We start from the raw sequence: 19,828 nt of genomic DNA, 5'->3' as shown, positions 1-19,828 counted from the left end.
ATTGGATAAAATAGTGTGTGGAACTGAGGTAGGGACAGTGGTAGGCATATGGATGTCCCAAGGTAATGAGGGAGGGTCGTCCAAGCCCTTTTATTAACTGGCTCCAAAGCCCCTGCCTTTCGAGTTATTAGCTCCTTCACTGCTCACAGCATTCAGTCTGCCAGGATGAAGAGGGTGGGGGAGTGGAACTGGAGCCACTCCTCCCTCACCCTGCTCTTGGGAAGAGATTGCTCCAGATTGTTCTCTGGGTAGGAAGGAGCTGGCACAGGCAAATTCTAGGATCTCAGGGATCCCAGGGTGACTGAGTTCACTTTAGGTGGGGAGACAGTCATGTCAAGCACAGGTTTGGGAATCAGATCAGCCTGTGTTCAAATCCTGACTCAGCTGTGGGTTTTTGGGTAAGTCAAGTAACCTCTCCAAGCTGCAGTCTCCTCCTGTGCAAAATTCGAACAGTAGAGCAGGGCCTTATAGGTGCGAAGTGACCTAATGCAAGTAAAGCCCTTCGCACAGTATCTGGCACCTAGTAGATTCTCCTTGTTACTCTCCTTACGGAAGTAAAAATGGAGGCCCAAAGAAGGGGGGGTCACAGCTAGGCCCTCCAGTGAGTCAGAGCCCCTCTTCCCGACCCCATGTAAACACTGAGCCCCTGCTGTTTGCACCCAGCACTTGCCCCCGCACTCTACAGTCACCCCATCCCTACTGTGATTACTCCCTCAGTTCGCTGCCCCAGCCAGCAAGGCCTCGGGTCTGGGGTGGAATGAGGGGTGGGGATCCCCAAGGCCAAAGGGCGGGAGAGGCCCAGAGGAGCATGTCCACAGCACGTGTCCTCCTTCTCCCTTGGGAAAGGGCAGAGATGGGGTCCGGCCCGGGCTGTGTGCGCGCGGAGAGGGGCAGCGAGGCTGGGGCCGAGCACGGTGGGGCGCAGAGAACCCCTTTTGCGCTCCTGCGCCGGCGAGAGGGTGGGGGCGGCCAGCTAGCGAGCCCGGCGGACCTGGTGGCGGGCCGAGTGGGGAGCCGGGACGGGGGGGCGCCCGCGGCCCTCACCCCGCCCCGCGCCTCTCCCCGCAGCGGGGGCGCCCCGCCCCCCGGGCGCCCGACGCGGACGCGGCCGCCGCCGCCGCCGCCGCCGCCGCCGCCACCGCCGCGCGGGAGTCGCTGTCCGCGGAACCGACATGCAGGCGGCGCGGGGCGGCGCGGGGCGGCCGGGCCGGGCGGGCCGCGGGCCGGATTGCGAGCGCCAGCAGCGGCCGGGCGCCGGAGCCGCGTCCCCCTGCGCCGCCCCGGGCCGGCCGGCCGGAGCCGCCGCCATGCGCCCCGGGCCGCCCCGCGCCGCGCTCCGCCTGTGGCTGGGCTGCGTCTGCCTCGCGCTGGTGCAGGCGGGTAAGGGGGCCCGGGCGGGCCGGGGGGCGGGGGCCCTCAGTTCCCTCCCTGTCTCCCTGGGAGCCCGTCTCTGGCCAGCCCCAGCCTCTTCCCTGCCTTCTTGACCTCCAGCTCCTTCCTCCAGCCCCCAAATCCCTTCTGGCCACCCCAGCCCAGGGGTCTAGGGTCTTGTGATCCCCAAGCCCCTCGTACCATTGCCCTGAGCCCAGGCCTTTGCCTCAGGTACCTTAGCTCCCTTCTCTGGCCGGGGGAGCAGCTGAAGACACCAGTCCCCACCTTGGGCCTCCCTCCCTGTCCCCAAAAGCCCTGCAGGCCAACTCTGCAGGTCAGAGCAGGATGGGGTCCCGGTGCGCGTGAGCGTGTGTGAGGTTAGGGACTGGCACCCACGGCACCGGGTGGGCGAAGGTGGCCCCTGAGTCTGGTGCAGTCAGTGCCTGGCCTGTCCCGTGGGGCCTGGCCTCATCCTCGCCCAGCCTCCCCTTTGGCTGCTGTTGCCTTCCTTCATCTCTCCTTCTACCCGTCTCTCCATGGCTCACTACTGTCTCTCTCACTGCCCCCATCTCTGTGTCTGCCTCTGATACCCCATTTATCTGTTTTCTGGATCCGTGTCTGCCACCACCTGTCTGTGTCCCTCTGTCTCTTTCCGGGTCCATGTCTGGCTTTGTCTCCCCTTGGGCTTCCGGTCCACTCATCTGTGGGGTGAGGGGTGTGGCTCAGGCCCAGGTCTCCCCCTGTTGGCACTTGCCCCTTGTGAGATACAGAGGCTGTGTGACTCCACTGCCCCTCTCCTAGAGCTTCTTCCTTCCCTGACTCCCACTGCCCCCATCACTTCCTCCTACTCTCTTCCCACATCCAGGAGGCCCTACTGTGTACCCTTGGTTCCCAGCTGAGGGGCCTGCTCTGAGCCACCCCGTCTTCCCCTCCCACCTCCCCCCTTGCCCCTTAGAGCTCACAGAGGCCCTTCCTCAGGTTTCTTTCTGCCTGGTCACCCCAATGCTGAGGGTTCCTCCCTTGGTCCTGACTCGCATCCCGGGGCCCACCCCAGCGTGGCTCTTCTCTACCTCTAGGGCTTTCCCCTTCCCTCAAGGTCACTCACTTGACAGTGCAGTACTGTAGAAAGAGCGTTGGACTGGGATTCCTTTTGACTACTTTTTATCAGACTAACCTTCAGCTTCTGAACCCTGGCCACCTATGTCTCCCCCATGCCTGTCCCCTCACCTTTTAACACCCCTACATTAGATCTGGCCTTGGCTCAGTTTTAGTTTGCACCCCTGGTGTGGCCATCTGGGGCTCCCACCCTGGACACAAGGAGCCTGGGGACTCTCTGTCTGGCCCTGCAACCTACTAAGGAACTGAGCTCCATGTATGCCAGCTCCATGGAGGCCCTGGTTTCTTCCTTCCCCCACCTCATGGCCTTTCCCAGGTTTCCACTCATGAGACAGTGGACCTGGGCCTCACAGCAGGGGGTGCTCAGGCTCTGGTGCCTCCCCACCCCCAGACAGCCCCTCCGCCCCAGTGAATGTCACTGTCAGGCACCTCAAGGCCAACTCCGCGGTGGTGAGCTGGGATGTCCTGGAGGATGAGGTGGTCATCGGATTCGCCATCTCTCAGCAGGTAACCCTGCGGGAGGGAAGAGCACTTAAAGGTAGTAGTGGTTGGGGGGAAGGGGGGGAGAGGACTGAGGAGCAAGACAGACAGGCAGAAAGTTGCACATATGGCTTGAAAGGGGGTCCCTGAGGGGACTGGTCAGTGAGGGAGGGCTCTGGAGCCTTTGTTTGGGACCTGGGAATTATGAGTGTGGTTTTGATCTTAAACAGACCTGAGATTTGGACCTGGCTCCAGTTCTCATGAAGTGTATGGCTCTGGGCGACTTCCCTAACCCCTCTGCCCTGTCTCCTCATCTGTAAAATGGAGATAGTGATATCTGCAGAGATGGTGGGATGCATAAGTAAGATTATATGTGCAAAGGGCTTAGGTGGTAACCAGGTGAGCCCATTATCACCCCTGGAGAGGTGGCGGAGCGGGGTGGTGACCGGGCCCTGGAAACGCGGGCTGGCTCTTGCCTTGGCAGAAGAAGGACGTGCGGATGCTGCGCTTCATCCAGGAGGTAAACACCACCACCCGCTCCTGCGCCCTCTGGGACCTGGAGGAAGACACGGAATACATCGTGCACGTGCAGGCCATCTCCATTCAGGGCCAGAGTCCTGCGAGCGAGCCGGTGCTCTTCAAGACACCGAGAGAGGCCGAGAAGATGGGCTCCAAGAACAAAGGCAAGGCCTGGTCACTGTGAGGAAGGGACGGGGTGGGGTGAGGGCTGGTCAGCGCCAGAGCAGCAGGAGGTTGAGGAAAGCACTAACTCCCCCTCCTTCCCCCCCACCGCCTAGTAAAGCAGTACCTGAGAGGTCAATACAACGCGTATGTAAACACTAAATTTTGGATTCCTTTATTGCTGCCACCCCAAGTAGCCATCAGCACGTTCTAGAACCTCTTTTTGTTAGATGTGTGGAAACCCATAGAAACAAACACTTACTATCTTGGACTTGGCTGCAGAGGAGCAGCTGGGGGAGGAAAGGAGCCCAGACCTAGTGCCTCTCTCCCCTCCGACCACAGACGAGGTGACCATGAAGGAGATGGGGCGAAACCAGCAGCTGCAGACAGGCGAGGTGCTGATCATCGTCGTGGTCCTGTTCATGTGGGCCGGTGAGTCTGGCGTCCTAGCCCTTCATTTAACCTCTGGGAAGCGGGGGACCCTGACCAGACCCCTTCTCTCCCAGAAACGAAGGGTGAGGGGCTTAGAGATCGCTAAGAGGTCAGAAGTTTCTAAGTCCTGCCTGGTACAGCTCTCGGGACCAGATCCGATCCCTTCTCTAACTCAGCCCTCACCAAAAAAATAGCATACAGAGAGCTGCCTTGTGGGGCTATGGGAGTATTTTCTCTTCCCCTCCCTCAGAGTGCCGGTGTTGACATATCACAGCCTCTTTGCCTTCTGGCCATGGCACAGCAGGCTCTCCCCCCTCTTTGGGTTCCTGTGCTGCCAGGTGCTGTAGGCCTGGGTGGCTCAGGCTTGGGACATGCTCTTCACCTGCTCGTCCTTCTGGCCCGGCTCTGAGGCCGCCTCCATAAAACCTCCGCAGCCCCTTCACTAGAACGTCACTCCTGCCTCCACGCCTCCACAGCACAGTTTGCCCCTCTCTTCAGCCCTTCTTAGATAAGTTAATTGGGCTTATATCTCTCTCTTTTCCCACTTATCCTCCCTGAGGATAAAGATAAAATTTCATTTTCATACTCAATCTGCATTTTCTGAACAGCCACTTCATTCCATATAGTGCTACATTCCAGATAGTGCATTCCAGGTAGTGCTACAGCTATGACTAAGAAGATCCTTGTGCTTGCAAGCAGCTCAGCCTGGGAGAGGCCAGGCCTTTACTTAACTCTAATTCAATGACATGAGTGCTATAATAGTACTATGTATGGGAGCAGAGGAGAGGGAATTAATTCTGGGGCTAGGAGTAGAAAACAGGAAAAACACAGAGCGGTAACATTTGAGCTTTGAAGGGTGAATAGGAATTCACCAGGAAGCCAAAAAAAGGAAGGAAGGGTGTTCGGGGCAGTGTGTTCAAGGAACAGATTAAGCTCAGTCCATCTCAGTGCAGCTGTGACCCAAGAAAGAAGGCAGAAAGTGGAGGGGTAGAGGATGGTGAGGCTGTAAAGTGGACTGGAGTCTGGATTGAGGGACGTGAACATGCCAAAGCTGTATTAGTATGGTGGGTGAGGGGCAGGCCCTCAGAAGAATTAGGGAAAAAATGTTCTGTAGGCACATAGAAAAACAGGCACTTGGGAAAAAAAGCAGGAAAAACAAAGGATTATACAAAAGAGGAGGTTTGCTTACGGTGCCTTATTAGACTTGGCACAGATAGTATTTACATAATCATAACAATATAAACCTAGTGAATGAACCTGAAATTGTCATGTAATTCTGTTAGGATGATGGGGAAGGAAGTAGGAGGAGTTGTTAGGCTTTATCAACTGTTAGAGTAGGCAGCTAGAAAGATAAGAGCTGAGAAAGGCAGTTAGGGCTTGGAGACAGGAGAAACCAAAATTAGACAATGAAGGCAACAGACCCCTATGTGAGGAGAGAAGATTTAGAGCCCCTCTGGGATGTGGTCTGACTGGGAGCCTTATGGCTTAAAGATATTTTTTTGAGAAATAAGGGAGGGGGAGACTTACTGAGGGGCACTCTGGCTTAAGGGTATAAATACCCCAAGCCCCAATGGGTTTCGTTTCAGCTGGCTGAGTTGCCCACTCAGACTATACCTGAGTGTATTCCTTTTCTGCAAATAAATTCTTGCCTGCTTTTGCTGCTATTTGTTGTCACTTGTTTGAATTCGTTCCTACAAGAAGACAAGAACTGAGGACGCAAAGTACTGTCTCTGGCCAGAGGCCACCCTGACCACTGCTGACACTACCATGGTGGGGAGTCAACAGATGATACCTAAAACACACAGGTCAAGAAATAAACACTATAAATCAAATATAGAAGAAAAAATGGGGAAAACATAAGAATTGGAGTTGGCTGCCTTAATACTATTCAACTTTCAAAAAAGCTTATTATGCTCATATATTATTAGTTTGATAACAGTAATAGCAGAGTGCAGGCCCTGGGGTGCACATCCCAGCTCACTCCTGAGCGACCTTGGATGAGTTATCTAAGTTCTGCATCAGTGTCCTTGATCCTAACCTGGGGATGATACTAGGGACCCTCACAGTGCCGTGAGGAGTAAGTGAACTAGAATATCAGTGCACAGCGCAGAGGTGCGCACATGCTCAACAAACACTTTTGTTTCTATTTTCCCCTAAAGGCAAAGGGGAGGATTCAGATGTTTAAAAAAAGGGAAGGGAGGGGACATGATCAAAGGTCCCCATGTTGTAGGAAGACCAGCCCAGCAGCAGTGAAGGGGATGGTTGGTCAGGGGGCAGGTGGACACGGGAGCCAGAGGCCAGAGGCAGGCTGTTGCAGTAGTGCAGGTGAGAGACCATCTGGAGCTCAGAACCTAACAGGAGCCCAGCAAGTGCTCATGGGAAGGAAGCAGGCCGGCAAGGACTCTGACTGTTCTCCCTTGTCCCCTCAGGCGTCATTGTCCTCTTCTGCCGCCAGTATGACATTATCAAGGACAATGAACCCAATAACAACAAGGAAAAAACCAAGAGTGCGTCAGAAACCAGCACACCAGAGCACCAAGGCGGAGGTCTTCTCCGCAGCAAGGTGAGGGCTGGACCTGGACTTGGGTGGGTGGCCCCGTGGCTTGTGCACTGGGAGTCCCTGGACTGCAGAAGGGGTCAGCTCAGGGTCTGGCATAGCTACAGCTGGGCAGAGCCAAGCTTGGCTGCTGCCTGTGTGACCCAGGGGACATTGCAAATTGATTTTGGATTCTCTCCGTTTGCAGGGTGCCAGGGGCCAGTGGGGGTTAAAAAAGGGGGGGACAGCGAATGGAGAGGGCAGAGCTCTTGGTTGGTGTGGGACGAGAAAGGGGCTTCTGAGCTCATTTCTGCTCCCGCTGTGCTGTGTGGCGCGGGGCAGGGGCTTCACCTCGTACCTTCGTTTCCTCTTGTGTAAAACAGATATGAGACCTTTTCAGTGCTGGCTCTGAGCAGCTCAGAAGACAGACAGTGGAGAATGTGAGAGGATCTCATGGTTCTGACGATGATTATCCAACAAACATCTGGCCCTCTCTACATTTCCTCCTCCCTCCATCTTCTTACACCCTCTGGCTTACTGTCCTCTCTCTTGGCTTCACTCTTTCCGGCGCATTTTCCTGAAGCCTATTAATCCCCATCTCCAGAGGCACCTCAACAATGTCAGTGGCTGAGGCTGCGCTGAGAGGCAGATCTGCAGGATGTGAGAACCAGCCAGCAGGATGGCTGTGCTGGGGGTGGACTGGGTACCACGAGTGGTGGGTCCAGGCCCAGACTGACCGTTCAGCTGAGTGAGGCTGAAGGCTGCGTTTGAGAAGGCAGAGACAAGACATTCAGGCAGGGCTACTCCTTTCCTTCCACACAGGACAAGAGTCTGGCTTTTAGGCTGCAGCCCTGCTGCTCCCTTCCTTCTTGTGTCCTCTGTTTTCAACTTTGCAAGAAGTCTATTCGATTAGCCCTGGCCGCTTCTCTCATTTTTTCCTCCCAGTTTCCAAACAAGCTCTCGGTGAACATCATCGAAGCGTGACTACCTGTCTGCAGCGAGAAGGATTTCATTTTTCTCTGCTGGTCCCCAGGTCCACAGACACAGGGAGAGGGAGGACTGCGGTGGAGGGGGAGGCACGGCTAGCTGCACAGTTCTCTCTCTCCCCGATGTCCTAGTCTGGTGAAGGAAGCTGAACTACAAACCCAAATTCTGCAAAAAATAAACAAGCCACAAAACTTGAGGCCTGGCCCCATTCTGGAAAAGGCAAAGCTGCATGAGACACGGCCTTCTTTCTGCCTCCTGGACAGGCGTCCTCTCTGAGAAAATGCACAAAGCTTCTGGGAGATAAGCACTTAGACTGACTTAAGCTCTTTCAGAACAAGAACCATCAGGGAAGCCATGGGGCAGCCTGTGGGGCAGGGGCATGGCTGCCATGGAGCCTTTTCTGGATCCAGCCATCAAGGACTTGTTTGTGGTGTGATGTACAACTTTGTGTGTGTGTGAGATGTTATCTGTTTTGTCTCTTGGAAAACACAATGGAAGGGCTTCACTCCAGAGGGCAGAGGGATTCCCTGAGCTGGTTGCCTGCATCCTCTCTTTGGACCTTATTTTGACTGTAAGACCATCAGTCTGGGGTTTTAAGAAAATTAGAAAGGACACCTGGAAGGTACTGGCCCTATTTCTTTAGGAAAAGTCTCTTGGAGCTGTAACAGTATTGTCTTGGACAACTGAAAGGTACGTTCCCATGGGACATCCTGAGGGGCTGCTAAATCACCACGCTGTAGTGGAAGCTGCTGGAAGGCAGGCCTGAGCCATTCAGCCAGAGCGGTCCTGGCCACTGGGGTCTCCATATATTATTGCCATCTCATCCAGGGTTCTGTGAAAGTTACCAAGGGTCCTCATGTCCTTCCCTAGAGCCTGTGTGGTGTGAGGTGACAGGTCTCTCTCTCCACTGCCCTTCTGGTAAAAAAAAAAAAAAAAAAAAAAAATGGTGCTTGATAAGGGAAGGAAGATCCTTCCCTAGGACTGACAAGTTGTGGCTGATGAATGCCTGCACGGAAGAGATGGGCTTCTGCGTTTTCCAGTGGTGGCTAAGGACAGGAGCGTGGAGGACTGCACCTAGCACAAGCCTGGCATATAGTAGATGCTCAGTGAATACATGTGGAACTGAATAAGAGCAATAGCCCCAAGCCAGAGAGCTGAAAGCCATCACCCCGTGACCACCCCTTCCTTCCGGTCTACAAGAGCTCTCATGGCTGGGTCAGCCACCACTCTGCTTTGCCTGAGTGTGGAACATGGAGGGAGGAGAGACAGGTAAAAGGCAGATGTCAGCAATACTAAGGGCTTCCTCATGGGAAGGCATGAGGCTTCACTCATTGTCTTGTGACTTCCATCCCTGCTGAATGGGGCTGCAAGGCCAAGGCTCCTTAGGGGAGAGAGGTCCTTACCTCTGATCCAGTTAGAGCAATAACCACTTTTTAAATGTAAAATAAAAAGACAAATGAAAAGGCACATCCTTGTCTTCTGGTAAATGCCCAAATGTTGCCCTCTTTTTCTGGCAGTTGGCAGCCAGTCAGTTCTCTCTCCATTTTGGCCTGCAGCTTCCTAGGGACATGCCTGCCAGCCAAGCTGGAGTTGGAAGGGAAATCGCGAACAGATGGGGGTGCACGTGTAGGAGGAGAAAATAGCTGCTCCATCATCCTATTACTGAGCCCCACCCCCGCACCCCAAACCAAGCTTGGGCTGCCTCACCACATAGGTATGCAGGCTGGTGCTCAGTTTTTAAAACAAAGGGTTTTCCCCTCGGATGGGGTTGGGTGCTTTCCCTGGCCAAAGGAATGCAGTTCTGTTTCTCCCAGGGGTGAGGAGGAAGTGTAGAGGAACTGCACAAGCTGCCATGCTGCGGCTCAGTATTCACAGCATGCTGTTCTGGGCTGCTAAAGGAACATCATTATGATCCCAACGGCAGGATGAAAGGTAGAGTAATGGGGCCATTAGCCAATGAGCAAACCAGTAAATGGGGCACCTTGAACATCTCGGTCAGAACCAGCAAGAGCTTGGAGAGCAGGGCTTAGAGAAGGCTGTTCTGGAAGGTTCTGAGAAGGAAAGCAGGTCTTAAGAGGTTGAGTGGGAAAGTGGGAAATCAAGTAGCACACAGAACTCAAAGCCAAACCTCAGAGAGGCACTTCCCAGGTCCCCTGTGCTCACACAGTGCCAAATGATGGAGAAGCCCCCAAGTCAGCATCAGGTATAGCTGGTTGTCAGTGGGATTCAAAAAGTACTGCTAATGGCAGTTTCCTGTCCCTTCCTTATCTGAGTCTATAGTACATCAGCTGAGAGAATGAAGAGAAGAGGAAACAACACTCCTGCCTTAAACTCCATTGCCTTTAATTACCTCCCTACACCCCCAAGTTCTTTAATGACTGAGCTTTTCCAGAATCCACTGTAGTTGCACAGAGCCTTGCAGCTAGGACCTGCAAGGTGGTCTTTTCTTCACTGCTCACTTGGATCCTTGGATTCCTCACAGCTTGGGAGGGGCCCAGGCAAGTTCTTGAGACTGAGACGTGACTGGCAGAGCACAGTAAGCCTGTGGGAGGAATGCAGGACTGAGAGGCAGGAGACCCTACCTCAGGCCAGTTACTTGGGTGTAGGGTGGGGAAGGGGGGGCCTTGGTTTCCTCATCTGTCAAAAACAAAGGGGTAAGAACAGAGGATTCCCAGACCCCACCTACCACCTAGACTGAGAGCCAAGGGGCTTCCTCACAGGAACAAGAGGGAAACCTCAAGGTTTGGGGAAGGGCTGTGGAGTGTTTCCATGGGAGCAGGAGCCCTTTTCTCCCTGTCCCCTCAACCACTAGCTTTTCAGTATAAGCCTCCTCCAGAATCCACTTTTAAGATCTCTAATTCAACCCTTTACAGAAACATGTAACATCTCACCAACCATCACGTGATATTTCAGATCTCTACTTTATTTCTCACCTTCTTTAAACCTATTTGTCAGTTTTTAGATTTTGCTTTTAAGAAGTAGCCTCCAAGAACAAATTGTTTACAGAAATGGGATACCACCCCCTGCCCTCACTCCAACCCCAGCAAGCTCCATCAGTTCACTATTTCTAAACCGTGGAATGTTACTTGAAGCTAAATTGAAGATCTTTGTATACAAATAGGTCCTTAATGGTACATTTCAGGACTATCACATGGACTGCTTTGAAGATTGTCCAAATGATCACATTCCACCCCCTTCTTAATGGGCACTAGGGAGGGTCAGATTTTCTGTCTACGGCTTGTTCCAGTTGTCATAGGGGGAGGACAGGTGGGGAGGATTGACAAGGCAGGAGCTTGTTCATTAAGGAATTCCACCACTGACCAGCTGATACTTCCTGTGACAAGTGGGAATTTTTTCCGGACAGGTGCTTTGGCATACAAAGAGGGTGCACCTTAGAATCAGCCTAGGAGCAATTGTTTTCTCTCAGAAAAGCAGGACAACACTCAGAAGAGCAAGGAACTCAGCTTTCTAGTTTTAGGTGCCCGAGGTTTTTTCTTCCTTGTAAAAGCTCAAAACAGGAGAATGTTTTAAAGAATGATTACAGAAATCTCCTCACTTTTCCATAACATGAAACAAACTAAGGGGAAGGGACACCACCATTCCAGAGAATTCAGCCTGGCTTCTGGAACCTTTGCTTATAGTCACACATTGCTGAAAAGAAAATGAGCAATTACTGGACAAAGGATCATCCACCTGACAGGAGCAAAACAGGTATGTACAGGTCGGACGCACCTCGGATTCAGACAAGAATATCAAATAGCTGCATATTTAGCAAATGTACACCGAACCTTTTGCTTGGACTGTAAAATATATACTAGACAAACTTTATAGAACAGCAGCACAGAAAGCCTGTCCAAACGTGCTGCCACTTATTTTCTCAGCAGGAGCTGAGTTTTAAAAAGCACTGGCTAACACAGGGGCCGAGCTATTACTGCCTTCCCTTTCATCCTTGGTCCTGGGGGGAAGTCTAAGAAGCTTAGGTTCACAGAAGGGACCTGAGGAACACTGTCTCCCACATCTACCCAGACTTATCCAAACATCACCCCAGATTCTAGGAGAAGTCAATTTCTGGAGAAGAGCAAGCATCAATTTTGTACTATCAATTCTGATTTCACATCCCTTTCAAAGGGAGAATGTCCCAGGATGGCTCACCTTCTACCTTACTCAGGGCTAACTCTGGAGAGGCAGACACAGAGGTCAACCACACAAATGGGAAGGAGTGCAAGGCAATGCCTGTCTGACCAGGCTGAGCCATCTTCCCCCTCTGCAAAAACAGCAGCGCAGTGATATTTCAGGCTCTCCCTGTGTCAGTCTCCTGACATGCACTATATGTAGCTGCAAATCCCAATCAATTTCAACATTTCTTAACTGCTGGAACGCCTTTTTCAACACTGTAATTTACCCTCAAAAGAATAGGGAGCATGCACCCTCGCCTCCCCAGTACCACATTCTACTAACTGCCACCACCTCCCATACCCCACTAACCTACCTACGCAAAGGAGGAAGGAACCCTCCTTCAAAGCCTGTAAAACAGACGATCACAGTACATATGCCACTGACAAGAACTTTTATTTCTTTTTAATGACATTAAACACAACTGCTACAAGGGAAAAAACATGATAAAGAGGAGGCACCAAACTTGTTTCATAACTGATCCTGACAAAAACTCAAGTAAAGCAGGACCTGCGTTAGATGCAAAACTACAGGTTATTTCCGGCTCTTATAAGTAAACTATATAAACAGCACATTTTTACTCTGCTTTATCAATACCCCTGTGATGAGAATGTCATCATGGATGAAGAAAGCTAGGTAGGCAGTTAAATGTACGTAACATAAAATACAGTAAGAATTCCACATAAAATACTGGACTTAGAGACCAACACCAAATATGAGATATGCATCTTTAAAAACATACTGAAACTCCAGATTTTACCCACTACCATCTTTAAGGTGGGCATGCCTGATAACGAGTCTTCTTTGGCTTTGTTTTTTTTCTCCTTAAAGAATATCATGTTAACCGCTAGAGAACAGTTCTCTCCTCCTCCAGTCCAACAGATTTAATTAAGCTGCTAAAGCTTTGGAAAAACAGATTTGAGCAAAGAGGAAATGTGATTGTCACATTTTATAGTTAACCTGTCACTCATATGATTTGGCAAAGGTGATGCACCCATTATACATTCAGACTTAAACCCTTTTGCACCAGGAAGGCAGGAACATGAATCCTAGGTTTTTGCCTAAGCAAAACACTGTCCCTTTACAACTTGGGTTATCTATGGGAAACTAGACAGCTGCAGTGCTGGTTATTCCAGCTACGATTAATTTTAGCTATGCTGTGGTTCCAAAGACAGATGTTTGTCTCACTCTATCAAGCTAATTTAGGGAAACCTGGAGAAGTGACTGATGTACTAAGTGACAACTGAATAAACAGATTTGACTACTGTCTTTGAACATAACTTTTTAGCATTTTGGTCTCAGAATTAAACCAAATGTCCAAGGAAAAGAGAACCCTTAACTGAATAAAAACAATACTTAGGGACATCCATCTAAATTTATTGGTGGCTTGAATGACCAAGCTTTTCCCAAGTCAGTTTCTAAAGCAGGGAAGGATGTTTAAGATGGGTTACTCACATACAAAGACAGGGCTGATGAAACAACAAAACCAGAGAGGCAGCTAGCCCAGTTTCACAGGCTATGCTACAGCAACTATGTACAACCTTCACAGAGTGAACAACAGCACGAATGCTGGAATGCAGAGTCTCCCAAAAGATGTCTAGAGCTGTCTGTAAAGAAAGAATAGCAAACTCCTAAGACATCCATTAAGATGGATGCACAATCTGTTAACTTGGCTTAGAATACCAAACCTTAAGATCAGGTAATGTTTTTGTGCACAGGCTTAATCACAACTATATCAGACCCAAGTTAGCAGTTTTGTAAAACTGTGCATCACAGGTTTGACCAAATGAGATGATAACATCCAGGGTCTAAAGGCACCTCTTATTGACTAATGGAGACAAGAGTGCCTCTCCAAAGTCTCTCCCATAGGATGGAGGCTCACTAACACATGACCTCATCCTTAAAGCTGGGGTTCAGCAGATGAAACCGAAGACTGACACCTCAATAGCACTGACTTTCTGGCTTGTCCTGGAGTCAAGACCCTAGGCAAGGAGCTCTTCAATAAAGAGAGTAGGGAGACTGTTCATAGGAATATACTGGCCGAACCCTAGAGAGCACAGTGGTCACTGAGGGGGAAAAAGGCAAATCCTTGAAGGCAGAGAAGACAGTTACAAGACCACAAATTAACATGGGTTAGTCAGCAGTCTTCTGTCAAAGTTAAGATGTATAAGATTTGCAAACACTACTGTGCAAAGTAAATTTGATAAAGAATGAAATAAAAGCCAAAAAAAAACAAAGGCAGATAGTAGGTACAAAAAGGAGAGAAGATTTACACTATTAATTTGTCCTTTCAACAGGACATCTATCCTATTTCAAATATCTTGGATTACCAACTTTAAAATTTTGACAGGTACTTAGAGATTCAAATAAAAAAGAGGGGTTATTAAAAGTGACTTGCATGCATTTATAAGTCAAGAGCAATAATTAATACTGGCGTGCAGCCTGATAAAAGAATCTTTTCCTTACAGGAGATTAAAAGCTTATTTCTTTTGGGCACCAGTAGACTTCACTTCTGCATAAAGGTGGGTGTTTTGCTTGAGCCTGGGTGTTTTGGCTTAATATTGGCTTTCAGGAGGCGGCTGCCTTCAATTTAAAGAAACAAATAAAAACTATACCAAGTTAACACTGCTTAAACACACATACACACACACACACCCCCACGAAGGATTTTATACAAAAAAATTTCAAGTCAGCAATGGGCATTTCCAAAAGGTGAAAACTTCTTTAAATAAAAATCTTGTGAAAAATAAAATTCAAAATCTGCCAAGGACAAAACAGCAGATGAGGTGCTGCTCTGGACAGGACCCTGGACAGGGACCTTCACTGCTAATGGGATGAGACTCATGAACTGTACTCGGTATCTTAGAGACTCTGGAACCGTTGGTGGCTTCGCTTGTTCCTGTCAACCCACTGAGTCAGACTGTATCTTTCCAAAGGTTTCTGTCGGAACCGGGCATAGTTTCTATTAGGAGAGAGGGAAAGTGAAAACAGAAAAGATGAAGGTTTCAGCTGGTATTTGTATACAACTATTTTAAGAAATCAAATATTAAATTTACATTTCCATTCTCGCGATTTTAGAAATTTATATGAAAGTCACATTATAGTTGCTATTTCCTTCCAAATTCCAAAACCACCTGATTCCCAGGCAGGTATTATGGTGATAACAAATGTCCCAAGAAAACCTAATGTACAATGTATACTAATGCTTAAAGTAGGAAAAAATATTTCCTCCCTCTAGAAACATTTAGAACAAGATCTACATTTCATTGCTTGCATTAGAGCTGTACTTCCAACAGGATCTCATTGTCTGACACAGCTCAAGGTTGCTCAGGACACAGCAGTTAAAATTAGAATAAAATTCCCAGAGAAGGTAAGTCATCATGTGAGTATCACACTGCAAGTTTAGAGGCTGAACAATTAATAGCACAGACTTAAAGAGTTTCTTGAGAGTTTCCTTTAATCATGTCCTAGGCTGGGGATCTGAACAGGACCCACTGAAATAATTTGAGCCCATTCTCAGCTCCAGCTGTTCCTAGTAACTCACCTGGGAAACTTTTTAAAGATATAGATTCTTGGCCTCTCCCTCACCCCTAGACTTAATGATTTAGAATCCCTGTAGTAAGAGCCTGGACATCTGTATTTTTAGACATCTCCACAGGTGATTACGAGGAACAGCCAGGTTAAAATAATTGTAATGTTACCTGACATTACCTAGTCGTATATGCAAGCACTTGCTGAATTCTTTAAACACCTCATCTCATTTTATGCTAATGACAATCCTATGAGAAAAGCACTCTCCTTAACAACTTGTACATGTAAGGAAACGGATCCTCAGGTTAACTAACTTGCTCAAGGACATACAGTAAATAGAAGAGCTTGGATTTGAATTGACACCTGACTCAAAATTTACCTAATAACCATTACACTATACTATCTTTCTGATAACTACAGAGGAAACAATGAGTGTAAAGGCTGAGGTAAGAGAGTGTCTGACATACTTGAAAAATAGCAAGGAAGTCAGTGTGACTAGAACAGAGTGAACAAAGCACAGAGTAGTAGGAGATGAGGTTGGTGAGCTAACTATGGCAGTCTAGGCCACAATTTTTATAGATGTAGGGGATGGTGAAGATGGGGAAATGTGAGATGAAAAGCCACTGGAAAATTCTGAGCAAAGAAGAGAATCTCACTTATGACTAATGCTTTGAAAGAATCTCTTTGGCTGCTGAGCTGAGAACAGTAGACAGGCAAGGGCAGAAGCATTTAGATTTGCAATAATCCAGGTGAAAATGATGCAAAATGATCAGGTTTTGAATATATTTTATATGTAGAGCTTATAGAATTTGCTAATGGACTGAATATATGGTAAGAGAGAAAGGAGTCAAAGATGACTCCAAGGTTTCTGGGTAACTGGATCAAAGTAACTGAATAAATCTATAAAATCATACTGTATCAAGAATCCAGGAGATTTCAGAATTAGAAAGGCCCTTTGAACCCTGGTCAGTGTGGCTCAATTGGTTGAGCGTCATCCCATGCACCAAAAGGTCACCAGTTCGATTTCCGGTCAGAGTACCTGCCGGGGTTGCGGACTCAGTCCCCAGTAGGGGGCATGCAGGAGGCAGCTGATTAATGTTTCTCTCTCTGCCTTCCTCTCTCTCTAAAATCAATAAAAACTTTTTTAAAAAAGGCCCTTTGACATCAATTAGTCTAACATCTTAATTTTACTGATGCAAGGACCAGAGGAGTAAAGTGATTAGATGAAAATCATATAGCTAATGAAAAACTGCAAGACAGCTTTAGAAACAATAAGACAGCTACCATTCATTCATTCAGAACCCAGGTTTCCTGAATGTCAGTCTAGTTCTTATTCCATTATCCTGCATTCCTTCTTTTTGCACCTCTGGTTTTAAACAACAATTATAATCTCAACTCCCCACCACATTCCTCTTATAGCCAAATTCTACCCTCTTCCTCCTCCTTTTAATCACCCACTCACCGAATGGTGAGGTCTGAAGGATGTGAATGGTTATGCATATGATGAACTTGATCCACCAAAGAACACAGTTCCACCAAGGCACCTGCAATAGAGAGATCAGTGGTTAGGAAGCGGCTCAGTGAACTACCATGTCAGCCTATGTCAAAGCTTTCAGAGATGGAAAACAGGCACTGGTCCTAATACTATCTATTTACGATCATCACAAGCAGTCAGCACAAAAACTACAAGGCAGAGAGGGGAGCTTACTCTTGGATGATGGTGATGAAGAAATAGTAAGACAGCTACCATTCATTCATTCAACATTTATTAGCTCCTACAATGTGTGAGGAACTTTACTGTCCCCTAGAATATAGTGGTTTATAAGACACTGTACTTGCCCTGATTCCAAAATGTGTGATATGTGTAGTGACACACAGAGACTGTGGACTGGGGGTTAGAGAAGGCCCCCTCCAAGGGAAATAAACTATAAGCAGGAATCTAAAGATGTAAGAAGTTGGTGAGAGATAAAGAGGGGTGGGAGGTGGGGGTGTCCAAGAGAAATTACTAATACAAAGGCCTAGAGACACAAGACAATAAAATACATTCAATAAACAAGAGAAATTGAGAATAGAAGGCAGGTGGGAGCCTTTTGCTTAACAAGAAAAATTGCTGGAAGCACTTTCTCAAACACTTGGGTGTCTGGCAAGGTGCTAGTAAGCACTTTACACATTACCTTAATTCTAAAAAATATCTTACATGGAGACAGGTGTTATTAACATCACTTTACAGATGGAAAACTATGGCTCAGGGAGGTAGACTTGCCTTAAATGCTTTTAAACTGGATTCAAAACTACCTGCTTTGAGTCCAGCTTTTGCCACTACCCGATGACGCAAATTTTGCACTTAAGGGTTGAGACTTAGGCTGAAGCTCACAAAAGCAGAAATTATGGTTAGAGAGAACAAAATAATTTCCCTAGACCAGTGGCTCTCAAATTTTAACATGCATCATGATCAGCTAGAGGTATTATAAAACAGATTGCTGGGCCCCAACCCCAGTTTCTGATTCTGTAGGTCTGAGTGGGACCTGAGATTTTGCATTTCTCACAAATGCCCAAGTGATGCTGCTGCTGGTCTGGGAATCACACTTTGAAAGCCACTACCCTAGCCCAGCCAGTGGGGCTCAATGGTTGAGTATCGACTCATGAACTCATCTCTTATTGATGCTTCTATCTCTCTATCCCTCTCCCTTCCTCTCCCTAAAATCAATAACAAAATAAAAAACTTTTTTTTTAAAAAGAAAAGTTTGGTTGGGGGGAAAAAACCCACCACTGCCCTAAACAGTGGAGATCTTTCTTTCAGTTAGTTTACACACTTCTCATTATCTTATCTACTGTGTTTTCAGGAACCAAGAGCACTCTAAGCAGGCTACAGACCATCTTTTCAAGTTCTGGTAAAAATATTTACTTAACTTTTTTTTAAGAAAATTCCAGCCCGGCCGGGTGTGGCTTAGCGGTTGAACGTCATCCTAAGATCCAGGCGATCGGGGTTCAATTCCCGGTCAGGGCACATGCCCGGGTTGAGGGCTCGATTCCCAGTCAGGGGCGTGTAGGAGGCAGCCGATCAATGACTCTTTCATCATTGATGTTTCTATCTCTCTCTCTCCCTCTCCCTTCCTCTCTCTGAAATCAATAAAGATATATTTAAAAAAAAAAAAAGAAAATTCCAATTCAGTCACTAACTAGCTCTTTGACCCTGGGCAAATAACTTCATTTATTCTAGCCCCATTTTACTCATCAAGGAACTGTGGACAATAATATTTAGCTTGAAGTTGTATTAGTAACATAGTACATAAAAGACCTAGCACACTGCCTGGCACACAGCCCGTGTGCAGTAAGTAGTAGCTATTATTATGGTGGTACAGCCTCAGGCCTATGTTAGTTTGCAATCAATCTTCAAATCCTATGACAGTCAATCACCTATTTGTAAGAAAAGGGCTTATTAAATGGGTCAGTCTACATATAAACTATGACACTCAGCAACACTCAGCAGAAATGCTCTCTCTAATCATAACAAGATAATACTTTTCAGGAAAAATTTATAGATTCATTACATTAAGTTCCTGTGCAGTTAAAATAAAAAAGCACAACCAAGGGTAAAAGAAGGCAATTGACAAAATGAAAATATATCTGAAATACATTTGGCAAAGGCTTAATGTCCTTTTTCTACAAAGATAAATCTCCTCATAAAACAAAATAGGTGAAGAACATGAATAGGCAATTCACAAAATATAAGTGATCAATAAACATAATGAAAAAATGTTCAGTCTCACTAATCTAGAAAGAAAACATTAATCTCACTTCTTGATAAGAAAATATAAATCAGGAATGAATTTCCCCTTTAAGATAACTTTTAATTAGAAAATCCCTTGCCTACTAGATTTGTTCGGCTAAAAATCTAAGGTCTTGATTCAAATTGCCCCTTTCCTATAACCTACTTTCACATCACTAGCATCCCATTCCCGCTAGCCCCCACAAAAGGATATTATAGTGCGGGGGAAATCAGCTTTGTAAGAATTTCAAACTACAATTTTCCTGCCAAAGCATCACCAAAGGAGGGCTGGTGAAATATGCAATTTTGGTGTCCAACCTCAAAATGAAGCAAGACTATCTATAGACTATGTCCTTCAACTCATCTCTTACCACCTAGATTCTATAAAATTGCCTTGATGATGGAAACTAAAAATATAATATAAACCTCCTACCAAGAAACCTGTTCACTTTAAACTAAAAGAGGAAAGACTGTTCAATGCGGCCCAAGGAGGCTTCAAGTATTCAAATGCCAGGCATCATAATCTAGCAGCAGCAACTTACATATAGCACTTACCATGTATCAGGCACTCTCTTACTTGTTTTATATATATTAACTCATTTATTCCTTATAACAATTATATGTGGTATTTTCCCTATTTTACAGATGAAGAAACTAAGGCACAGAGAAGCAATTTGTCCAAGGTTACACATCTAGTGACAAAGCCCGAATTCCAACAATACCACAAGGTAACCAAGAACGTGAACAAGCTG

At 47.5% G+C, this 19,828-nt stretch overlaps 2 protein-coding genes across 5 annotated transcripts in view; one reads left to right on the top strand and one right to left on the bottom strand.

The window, feature by feature from the left end:
• The first annotated feature begins 1,157 nt into the window (after nucleotides 1-1,157).
• FNDC5 (fibronectin type III domain containing 5) lies at nucleotides 1,158-9,070 on the top strand. Of its 3 annotated transcripts, none has more exons than XM_081145487.1 (6): nucleotides 1,158-1,380; nucleotides 2,879-2,994; nucleotides 3,452-3,650; nucleotides 3,991-4,080; nucleotides 6,510-6,643; nucleotides 7,562-9,070. In XM_081145487.1, exons 1-6 carry the CDS (start codon nucleotides 1,173-1,175, stop codon nucleotides 7,598-7,600), a joined length of 786 nt encoding a protein of 261 aa, XP_081001613.1. In that variant the 5' UTR covers nucleotides 1,158-1,172; the 3' UTR covers nucleotides 7,601-9,070. The 3 variants fall into 3 exon arrangements, with proteins under 3 accessions (XP_081001613.1, XP_081001615.1, XP_081001614.1); XM_081145489.1 differs by having other exon boundaries at nucleotides 7,000-8,523; XM_081145488.1 differs by having other exon boundaries at nucleotides 7,735-8,517.
• Nucleotides 9,071-12,155: 3,085 nt separating this feature from the next.
• S100PBP (S100P binding protein) overlaps nucleotides 12,156-19,828 on the bottom strand; it is a 23,866-nt gene continuing 16,193 nt past the window's right edge. For both annotated transcript variants that reach the window (XM_081146024.1, XM_081146025.1), the window contains exons 6-7: nucleotides 16,770-16,851; nucleotides 12,156-14,738 (exon numbers count right to left, since the gene is read on the bottom strand). In XM_081146024.1, coding sequence (XP_081002150.1) covers nucleotides 14,639-14,738; nucleotides 16,770-16,851 — 182 coding nt within the window. In that variant the 3' untranslated portion in view covers nucleotides 12,156-14,638. The remainder of the gene's footprint in view (nucleotides 14,739-16,769; nucleotides 16,852-19,828) is intronic.

This window comes from Miniopterus schreibersii (assembly GCF_964146895.1).
Source record: "Miniopterus schreibersii genome assembly, chromosome: 8".
In the NCBI taxonomy this organism is placed as follows: domain Eukaryota; kingdom Metazoa; phylum Chordata; class Mammalia; order Chiroptera; family Miniopteridae; genus Miniopterus; species Miniopterus schreibersii.
The sequence above is the reverse complement of the archived record's forward strand: the minus strand, read 5'-3'. Positions and strand labels throughout refer to the sequence as shown.